The sequence below is a fragment of the Coregonus clupeaformis genome, unplaced genomic scaffold (assembly GCF_020615455.1).
Source record: "Coregonus clupeaformis isolate EN_2021a unplaced genomic scaffold, ASM2061545v1 scaf1568, whole genome shotgun sequence".
NCBI classification, from domain to species: domain Eukaryota; kingdom Metazoa; phylum Chordata; class Actinopteri; order Salmoniformes; family Salmonidae; genus Coregonus; species Coregonus clupeaformis.
In genome coordinates, this window is record NW_025535022.1 from 80,001 (window position 1) to 91,554 (window position 11,554).

Here is an 11,554-nt window from a genome sequence, read left to right on the forward strand (position 1 = left end):
TGTCTATAGATACACTGTATTAATGAAGGTGTGGTGGAGGTGTGTCTACAGATACACTGTATTAATGAAGGTGTGGTGGAGGTGTGTCTTCAGATGCATGTATTCTGACCTTGACTTAATTCCCCTAATAGTTCCCCCACTTTACTCATGAGGAAACCATGAATAACGTCTAGCGAACCTACCGGTTCCAAGTGGGAAAAACATTTACTTTTATTTTTTCGGATAGAAATAACCCCATTCTCCATGGACTGTAATTTACAACTTGATAAGATCTATTGATAAGAGCTAGGTACATGAGTAATCCGTTTGGAGAAGGGGATTGTAAATACACATAGCAATTGTTTTAGATGATTTTTTCTTTATGATCCCTGGAGACGAAAGTGAAACCAGTCACATGGAAGCAAACTGAAAATCATATCAACATCACATGCATGGCGGCCCCTTTTCCACAGTGAAGTAGGCTATAAACAGATGTGCCGTTTTTCAGAATTCTAATTGTGTGCCCTCATAATTTGCGTGGATAAAATTTGGAGACCCAAACTATAGGCTTCCGTAGGGCGGAACCTGCCGAGTTGACGTACGCGCTTTAGAACGTTTTAATTATATGCCCGGGCCTTTTTCTCCGTTTTATTTTATAATTTGTATCATGTTAAATATTAGCCACTATCGGGAGCCACCGTCAGTAATACCCACATATATATATATATTTTAATCATTCCATTCCATTTACCTTTCTTTCCTCTGTCACGTCCTTGTAAATTGTTCCCGAGAGAAGCATAATTGGATCATATTAGGCTAACGTTGTGCCATCATTTACGACATTTTGAATCGTTGTGGAGCTCAGACCACACTTAGCAGGTTAAACCTGGAGCACGGTTCACGACGACACTTAGCAGGTTAAACCTGGAGCACGGTTCACGACGACACTTAGCAGGTTAAACCTGGAGCACGGTTAACGACGAGACTTAGCAGGTTAAACCTGGAGCACGGGTTCACGACGACACTTAGCAGGTTAAACCTGGAGCACGGGTTCACGACGACACTTAGCAGGTTAAACCTGGAGCACGGGTTCACGACGACACTTAGCAGGTTAAACCTGGAGCACGGTTCACGACGACACTTAGCAGGTTAAACCTGGAGCACGGTTCACCACGACACTTAGCAGGTTAAACCTGGAGCACGGTTCACCACGACACTTAGCAGGTTAAACCTGGAGCACGGTTCACGACGACACTTAGCAGGTTAAACCTGGAGCACGGGTTCACGACGACACTTAGCAGGTTAAACCTGGAGCACGGGTTCACGACGACACTTAGCAGGTTAAACCTGGAGCACGGGTTCACGACGAGACTTAGCAGGTTAAACCTGGAGCACGGTTCACGACGACACTTAGCAGGTTAAACCTGGAGCACGGTTCACGACGACACTTAGCAGGTTAAACCTGGAGCACGGGTTCACGACGACACTTAGCAGGTTAAACCTGGAGCACGGGTTCACGACGACACTTAGCAGGTTAATCCTGGAGCCTGGTGCACGGTTCACGACGACACTTAGCAGGTTAAACCTGGAGCACGGTTCACGACGACAGGACCGTTGTGATACAGTTCCACGATTAGTGAGAATTAGGGTAGATTTATAGGATTATTGTTCAACCCCCTATTCTACAAATGTTTCCACCTTCCATTATTTCATGGCTTGAACTTGAATATGACAACTTTCAGGATTGAATCAAACCACTGTATTTTTTTATTCATCAATATATTTAGTGCGTAAAGGCTCTCCAAACCTGTTTAATTATGATTCATACATACTTCCATAACCCCTAAAATGTGCCTAAATAATCTACAAGATCAGAGTATTTTTAAATCTACCAGTTGGTGCTGAAACGGAGAGACGACTATTGTCACGATCGTCTTCTTGTGAGAGATTGGACCAAGGCGCAGCGTGTGCAAAATACATCTCTTTATTTTGGAAGAGAGAAAAACACGAAACCGAACACTATCCAAAACTAACAAAACAACAAACGACCGTGAAGCTAAATAACGTAAGTGCACAGACAAGCAACAAACGTTCAACATAGACAATTACCCACAAACACATGATGCCCATGGCTGCCTTAAATATGGCTCCCAATTAGAGACAATAAACCACAGCTGTCTCCAATTGAGAACCAATCTAGGCAGCCATCAACATACAAACACCTAGACAAGACATTACCCCATAAACCTACAAACCCCTAGACAAACCAAAACACATACTTCACCATGTCACACCCTGACCTAACTAAATTATTAATGAAAACAAAGATAACTAAGGCCAGGGTGTGACATACCTCTCTCAAGGTGCGAACTCCGGGCGCACCAGCATAAAGTCTAGGGGAGGGTCTGGGTGGGCGTCTGTCCACGGTGGCGGCTCTGGCACTGGTCGTGGTCCCCACCCCACCATAGTCACTACCCGCTTTCGTAGCCTCCTCCAAATGACCACCCTCCAACTTACCCCACTGGATTAAGGGGCAGCACCGGACTAAGAGGCAGCACCGGACTAAGGGGCAGCACCGGACTAAGGGGCAGCACCAGGATAAGGGGCAGCACCAGGATAAGGAGCAGCACCAGGATAAGGGGCAGCACCGGGCTAAGGGGCAGCACCGGACTAAGGGGCAGCACCGGACTAAGGGGCAGCACCGGACTGAATGGCGGATCCTGGCTGGCTGGCTCTGGCGGATCCTGGCTGGCTGGCGGATCCTGGCTGGACGGCTCTGTCGGATCCCGGCTGGACGGCTCTGGCGGATCCTGGCTGGACGGCTCTGGCGGATCCTGGCTGGACGGCTCTGGCGGATCCTTGCTGGACGGCTCTGGCGGATCCTGGCTGGACGGCTCATGGCTGGCTGACGGATCTGGCTGCTCATGGCTGGCTGACGGATCTGGCTGCTCATGGCTGGCTGACGGATCTGGCTGCTCATGGCTGGCTGACGGATCTGGCTGCTCATGGCTGGCTGACGGATCTGGCTGCTCATGGCTGGCTGACGGATCTGGCTGCTCATGGCTGGCTGACGGATCTGGCTGCTCATGGCTGGCTGACGGATCTGGCTGATCCTGTCTGGCGGAAGGCTCTGGCTGATCCTGTCTGGCGGAAGGCTCTGGCTGATCCTGTCTGGCGGAAGGCTCTAGCGGCTCCTGTCTGGCGGAAGGCTTTAGCGTCTCCGGTCTGGCGGACGGCTCTGAAGGCTCATGGCAGACGGGCGGCTTAGCAGGCTCAGTACAGACGGGCAGTTCATGCAGCGCTTGGCAGACGGACAGTTCAGACGGCGTTGGGCAGACGGCAGACTCTGGCCGGCCGAGACGCCCTATAGGCCTGGTGCGTGGTGCCGGAACTGGAGGTACCGGGCTGAGGACACGCATCTCAGGTCTAGTGCGGGGAGAAGGAACAGGGCATGCTGGACCCTGGGGACGCACATAAGGCCTAGTGCGTGGTGCCGGAACTGGTGGTCCCGGGCTGAGGACACGCATCTCAGGGCTAGTGCGGGGAGCAGGAACAGGCCGGACCGGGCTGGCGACGCGCACCGTAGGTTTGGTGCGAGTGGCAGGAACAGGCCGGGTCGGGCTGGCGACGCGCACCGTAGACTTGGTGCGGGTGGCAGGAACAGGCCGGACCGGGCTGGCGACGCGCACCGTAGGTTTGGTGCGAGTGGCAGGAACAGGCCGGGTCGGGCTGGCGACATACACCGTGGGTCTGGTACGTGGAGCAGGAACAGGTCGGGCTGGGCTGGCCACGCACACCGTAGGCTTCGTACGTGGAGCAGGAACCGGCCGGGCTGGACTGGCGACGCACACCGTGGGCTTGATGCGTGGAGTAGGAACAGGCCGGTCCGTACTGGGAACACACACCACTGGCCTTAACCGGGGATCAGGAACGGGCCGGACCGGACTGGTAACACACCTCAGTCTCTTACGCCGTGCCTCAACTGCTTCCCTCCCTCTACTTGCCAATGGCTCCCGTAAACCGGTAGCCTTCTCTCCACGTCTCCCTGTGGCAGCCTCCTGCTGCCCAGCCGCCCAAGCCATGTGCCCCCCCCCAAAAACTTTTTGGGGTTGCCTCTCGTCCCGCCGACGATGGCCCTGCTGACGCCATTGCTCCTCTCTCAGTCGCCTCTCCACTGTTTCACACCATGGCCGTCGATCCATCCCATCCAGGATTTCCTCCCAAGTCCAAGACCCTTTACCTTCCAAAATCTCCTCCCATGTCCAGACCCTTGGCTCCTGGACACGCCGCTTGGTCCTTTGATGGTGGGTAATTCTGTCACGATCGTCTTCTTGTGAGAGATTGGACCAAGGCGCAGCGTGTGCAAAATACATCTCTTTATTTTGGAAGAGAGAAAAACACGAAACCGAACACTATCCAAAACTAACAAAACAACAAACGACCGTGAAGCTAAATAACGTAAGTGCACAGACAAGCAACAAACGTTCAACATAGACAATTACCCACAAACACATGATGCCCATGGCTGCCTTAAATATGGCTCCCAATTAGAGACAATAAACCACAGCTGTCTCCAATTGAGAACCAATCTAGGCAGCCATCAACATACAAACACCTAGACAAGACATTACCCCATAAACCTACAAACCCCTAGACAAACCAAAACACATACTTCACCATGTCACACCCTGACCTAACTAAATTATTAATGAAAACAAAGATAACTAAGGCCAGGGTGTGACAACTATGCATATATTTAGATGCTTTAATTGATCCCTAATATTCTGAAGCCGTTCTATTGAATCTGTCGACAAAAATTCTAATTTTAAAGGTACACCATATTCAAAGGGATGGCTTAAGATAAATGTACTGAAAACCCCATTGATTGAAAACTCCAAGACAAAAACTGTTAGTGGGACAGTTTTCAGCGGTTGAATTAAATGTATTCTGAGTGCGCGTGGTAGCCACACCTGCAGAGCGCGTCACACGACTGAGTAATGCCTTGATCACACCTACAGCATCATCGCGCAAAAAATGGTATGCAGCATCATCTGGATGTGTGTGCAACAAAAGTTCAACATTCACCTTCATTCTACCATTTCTGTCAAGCCATCTATGCATACAATGTGATGCATACATTCGATAAAATCCAATTTACGCACCACACAGAACGCACTGCAACTGCCTCTGCAACGCAATGCTGCAAGGCAAACGCAGCGTTCCATTGGAAATGAATGTACTTCTGGTGTCCCAAAACGCAAAAACACTGTTTGGTGTGATCGAGGCGTTAAGGCAAGTCTGAATTTCAAATACTGAGAAGTGCGTAGGAAAGGCGTGCCTAGGAATGGCATTAATCGGGATATGCATAATGTTTTCTAATTATTTATTCAATGTTCTCTCTCTCTCTCTCTCTCTCTCTCAATTCAATTAATTTCAATTCAATTTAAGGGTTTTATTGGCATGGGAAACGTATGTTAACATTGCCAAAGCAAGTGAAGTAGATAGTAAACAAAAGTGAAATAAACAATAAATATTAACAGGAAACATTACACTCAGAAGTTCCAAAAGAATAAAGACATTTCAAATGTCATATTATGTATATATACAGTGTTGTAACAATGTGCAAATAGTTAAAGTACAAATGGGAAAATAAATAAACATAAATATGGTTGTCTCTCTCTCTCTCTCTCTCTCTCTCTCTCTCTCTCTCTCTCTCTCTCTCTCTCTCTCTCTCTCTCTCTCTCTCTCTCTCTGTCTCTCTGCTCTCTCTCTCTCTCGCTCTCCTCGCGCTCTCTCTCTCTCTCTCTCTCTCTCTCTCTCTCTCTCTCTCTCTCTCTCTCTCTCTCTCTCTCTCTCTCTCTCTCTCTCTCTCTCTCTCTCTCTCTCTCTCTCTCTCTCTCTCTCTCTCTCTCTCTCTCTCTCTCTCTCTCTCTCTCTCTCTCTCTCAGCGACCTCCACCAGCTCTCTACAGGGCCTGGACAACACTGATGGAGGAGTGTGTCGAGCATCCATGAAGCTGGTACTGAGGGTAGGACAGAGTAAGTTGTGTGTGTGTGTGTGTCTCAGTATCTGTGTCTCTCTCTCTCTCTCTGTGTGTGTGTGTGTGTGTGTGTGTGTGTGCGTGCATGTGTGTGTTTGTCTCTGTATCTGTGTCTCTCTCTCTCTCTCTCTGTGTGTGTGTGTGTGCGTGCGTGTGTGTGTTTGTCTCTGTATCTGTGTCTCTCTCTGTGTGTGTGTGTGTGTGTGTGTGTGTGTGTGTATGTGTGTGTGTGTGTGTGTGTGTGTGTGTTTGTCTGTGTGTGTGTAGGGAAGAAAGACATTGAGAGAATGAGGGAGAGTTTCTGAAGCCAAACTGTTTATCACCTGTTTATATTGTATGATGCATAATGTTACTGGCAGAGAGAGTGGCAGACATACTGGGGCATGGCCGTACCTTGTTCTGAGAAAAGACGGCTATTCCATGCGAGAAATTGCCAAGAAACTGAAGATCTCGTACAACGCTGTGTACTACTCCCTTCACAGAACAGCGCAAACTGGCTCTAACCAGAATAGAAAGAGGAGTGGGAGGCCCCTGGTGCACAACTGAGCAAGAGGTCAAATACATTAGAGTGTCTAGTTTGAGAAACAGACGCCTCACAGGTCCTCAACTGGCAGCTTCATTAAATAGTACCCGCAAAACACCGGTCTCAACGTCAACAGTGAAGAGGCGACTCCGGGATGCTGACCTTCTAGGCAGAGTTGCAAAGAAAAAGCCATATCTCAGACTGGCCAATAAAAAGAAAAGATTAAGATGGGCAGTCTGAGATATGGCTTTTTCTTTGCAACTCTGCCTAGAAGTCTGGGGAAATTCTACTAGCACCCAAAAGGGGACCAGATAGATATATGTACAGATGCCTGTACTGGGGTCATAATTACATAACTAACATTCTCTAGTAATACTAGTCAAGTGCAAACAGGTCTTATATATGTTAAACAGTGATAATACAGTGGAATCTACTGGCCCTTTATCTAATGGGTGTTAGACAGTGATAATACAGTGGAATCGACTGGCCCTTTATCTAATGGGTGTTAGACAGTGATAATACAGTGGAATCGACTGGCCCTTTATCTAATGGGTGTTAAACAGTGATAATACAGTGGAATCAACTGGCCCTTTATCTAATGGGTGTTAGACAGTGATAATACAGTGGAATCAACTGGCCCTTAATCTAATGGGTGTTAGACAGTGATAATACAGTGGAATCTACTGGCCCTTTATCTAATGGGTGTTAGACAGTGATAATACAGTGGAATCTACTGGCCCTTTATCTAATGGGTGTTAAACAGTGATAATACAGTGGAATCTACTGGCCCTTTATCTAATGGGTGTTAAACAGTGATAATACAGTGGAATCTACTGGCCCTGTATCTAATGGGTGTTAGACAGTGATAATACAGTGGAATCTACTGGCCCTTTATCTAATGGGTGTTAAACAGTGATAATACAGTGGAATCTACTGGCCCTTTATCTAATGGGTGTTAGACAGTGATAATACAGTGGAATCGACTGGCCCTTTATCTAATGGGTGTTAAACAGTGATAATACAGTGGAATCTACTGGCCCTGTATCTAATGGGTGTTAAACAGTGATAATACAGTGGAATCTACTGGCCCTTTATCTAATGGGTGTTAGACAGTGATAATACAGTGGAATCAACTGGCCCTTTATCTAATGGGTGTTAGACAGTGATAATACAGTGGAATCTACTGGCCCTTTATCTAATGGGTGTTAGACAGTGATAATACAGTGGAATCTACTGGCCCTTTATCTAATGGGTGTTAAACAGTGATAATACAGTGGAATCTACTGGCCCTTTATCTAATGGGTGTTAAACAGTGATAATACAGTGGAATCTACTGGCCCTTTATCTAATGGGTGTTAGACAGTGATAATACAGTGGAATCTACTGGCCCTTTATCTAATGGGTGTTAAACAGTGATAATACAGTGGAATCTACTGGCCCTTTATCTAATGGGTGTTAGACAGTGATAATACAGTGGAATCGACTGGCCCTTTATCTAATGGGTGTTAGACAGTGATAATACAGTGGAATCTACTGGCCCTGTATCTAATGGGTGTTAAACAGTGATAATACAGTGGAATCTACTGGCCCTTTATCTAATGGGTGTTAGACAGTGATAATACAGTGGAATCGACTGGCCCTTTATCTAATGGGTGTCAAACAGTGATAATACAGTGGAATCTACTGGCCCTTTATCTAATGGGTGTTAAACAGTGATAATACAGTGGAATCTACTGGCCCTGTATCTAATGGGTGTTAAACAGTGATAATACAGTGGAATCTACTGGCCCTTTATCTAATGGGTGTTAGACAGTGATAATACAGTGGAATCTACTGGCCCTTTATCTAATGGGTGTTAAACAGTGATAATACAGTGGAATCTACTGGCCCTTTATCTAATGGATGTTAAACAGTGATAATACAGTGGAATCGACTGGCCCTTTATCTAATGGGTGTTAAACAGTGATAATACAGTGGAATCTACTGGCCCTTTATCTAATGGGTGTTAGACAGTGATAATACAGTGGAATCTACTGGCCCTTTATCTAATGGGTGTTAAACAGTGATAATACAGTGGAATCTACTGGCCCTTTATCTAATGGGTGTTAAACAGTGATAATACAGTGGAATCTACTGGCCCTTTATCTAATGGATGTTAAACAGTGATAATACAGTGAAACTACTGGCCCTTTATCTAATGGGTGTTAAACAGTGAAAGTTTACTTTTAAACTCGGACAAAACAGAGATGCTAGTTCTAGGTCCCAAGAAACAAAGAGATCTGCTGTTGGATCTGACAATTAATCTTGATGGTTGTACAGTCGTCTAAAAATAAAACTGTGAAGGACCTCGGCGATACTCTGGACTCTGATCTCTCTTTTGACGAACATATCAAGAATATTTCAAGGGCAGCTTTTTTCCATCTTCGTAACATTGGAAAATTAGAAATGTTTTGTCCAAAAATGATGCAGAAAAGCTAATCCATGCTTTTGTCACTTCTAGATTAGACTACTGCAATGCTCTACTCTCAGTATACCTGGATAAAGCACTAAATAAACTTCAGTCAGTGCTGAAATCGGCTGCTAGAAACTTGACTAGAACACTGTTTCTAAGCAAACAGCTGGAGGCAGGCCTTTCTCCTATAGAGCTCCATTTTTATGGAATGGTCTGCCTATCCATGTGAGAGACGCAGACTCGGTCTCGACCTTTAAGTCTTTACCGAAGACTCATCTCTTCAGTATCTTTCCCTAACAGGTTTCAGTCATGCTTTGATCCACGTGGTAGAGATTAACCCACGAATGCTGTCTAAGTTATCCCCAATGTAAAGCATCCTGGCCAAGCAGAACAGGACAGATGATATGATGATATGATCATAGTAAGCATGCTAAACCTGCAAACTGAGATTTGGGTGGAACGTGGCTGTCGGTGTGTTAGTACTGTATTGCACTATTTTGATTTGATATATTCCAGGTTCCTCCAAACCTCCTTCTCTCCCTAAAGAGTCTCCTACCAGGTCCCCCCCTCAACACCCCCCAGACAAGGAGCCTCCCATCAAAGACAATGATGTGACGAACAACGCCGGTATGTTGCTATAGTTACCACAATGTAATAGAAGTGTGGAGGTCGACATTCTGACGGGGTTTTTTAATGTGTATCTATTTAACTGTCCTTTACTGTTTACACCAGCAGACCTCTATCTTTAGAAGAAGAAGAATCAAATAATGATTTAGTTCTTTCTTTGTCTTTGCATTAAAACTCTCTCTCTCTCTCTCTCTCTCTCTCTCTCTCTCTCTCTCTCTCTCTCTCTCTCTCTCTCTCTCTCTCTCTCTCTCTCTCTCTCTCTCTCTCTCTCTCTCTCTCTCTGTGTCTCTCTCTCTCTCTCTCTCTCTCTCTCTCTCTCTCTCTCTCTCTCTCTCTCTCTCTCTCTCTCTCTCTCTCTCTCTCTCTCTCTCTCATTCTCTCTCTCAGAAATCACTCACAGCGAAGGAGACATTGACACAGAAGGCGGAGCTTCATCCACAGAAGGCGGCGCCTCGTCAACAGAAGGCGGATCCATCGGCTCTGAGGTCGGACTCTTCGTAGGCGCGGCCTGCGGCAGCGTCCTCCTCCTATTGGTCGTCGTGGTCCTACCGATCGCGGCGTGGCGGTACCGCGCGCGCCACGCCACGCCGGACAGGGACGGCCACCAGCCTACCTCTCTGCCCCTCAACGCCCTGGGCGTCACGCCCAACAAGAGAGACGGCTACAGAGGAAGTAGCGACGACAGCAGGTCGGAGCCCAGCGACATGGCGTTTCCTCCGAGACCCTCTGACTCCATGTCCTGTAGACACTATGACAGGGTCAGCGGAGACTACAGACATCCTTTTTATATCGTACAGGAGATGCCTCCACAGAGTCCCACTAATATATACTACAAGGTCTGAGGGGGAATCCTGCGGTTCTTCTTCTCACGGGAACGCGTCCGTCACGTACTTCGAAAAATACTTGACTGTGTGAGCTCTTTAGAAAAGCACGCTCTGAGCTATCTAGACATTATCAAGGCGGGGAATCAAAACGGGTTTTTATTTCCTTTTGAGAGAGAATTGGATAAAGGCACTAAAGACAGAGTGCATTCTGGGGTTTTCACCCTGAGAAGGCAAAGAAATAGGAACTGTGTCATCTTTTTCAATAAAAGACATCCGTGGTTTTAGACTCAGAGCACAATTTAGCAAATGGAAACTTGAATAAATGTTTTTCACTGTGAAAGATTTTGAATATAATTTGTGTAAAAAAAATGTTGTGATATGGTATGTTGATGTTAACTTATGCTGAAATGAATGCTCCTTAATAGTTTTTAGTGTCATAACTGTCAGTCTGTCTCAGGAAACAATGCCTCACTACTGATGTCCATCAAGTTTGTGTTTATCAAGAGATATCAATAAATATCACGGCAGTGGAAGTTGGTGATCCATCCTCTCTTTGTAGATGACCTATCTGCAGATTGACATTAGAAATCTAGGAATCTGACTGGGCTCTAGGACGGGGACGGGGAGGGGGGGGGGGGGGGGCGGACGGGACGGGCGGGGGGGGGGGGACGGCGGGGGGACGGGGGACGGGACGGGGGGTCAGTCAGTGTAGCCCTGGGTGTTGGGGGATGGGTTGTTGATGGTTGCTATAAGACGACGGACTGAGGATGAATCTAGTTTGTAATGGAGGGTTCTCCTGCTTCAGGCTAGTGCTCCTTTCTTGAAGGAGAGGAGAGGAGAGGGAGAGGGAGAGGGAGAGGGAGAGGGAGAGGGAGAGGAGAGGGGGAGAGGAGAGGAGAGGAGAGGGGAGAGGAGAGGAGAGGAGAGGAGAGGAGAGGAGGGAGGAGAGGAGAGGGAGAGGAGAGGAGGAGGAGAGGAGAGGAGAGGAGAGGAGAGGAGAGGAGAGGAGAGGGAGAGGGAGAGGAGAGGAGAGGAGAAACACAGAAAACTAAACAGCACCAGGATCTATTCATCTTCTATCAGCCAGGAATAGACCCAGAGAATGAGCT

At 47.2% G+C, this 11,554-nt stretch overlaps 1 protein-coding gene across 1 annotated transcript in view; it reads left to right on the forward strand.

Moving 5' to 3' along the window:
- The window catches only part of LOC121577198 (ephrin-B2a-like), a 16,525-nt gene extending 5,582 nt beyond the window's left edge, over nt 1-10,943 (forward strand). The window contains exons 3-5 of the mRNA XM_041890960.2: nt 5,928-6,017; nt 9,541-9,621; nt 10,009-10,943. Coding sequence (XP_041746894.2) covers nt 5,928-6,017; nt 9,541-9,621; nt 10,009-10,463 — 626 coding nt within the window. The 3' untranslated portion in view covers nt 10,464-10,943. The remainder of the gene's footprint in view (nt 1-5,927; nt 6,018-9,540; nt 9,622-10,008) is intronic.
- Nucleotides 10,944-11,554: the final 611 nt, after the last annotated feature.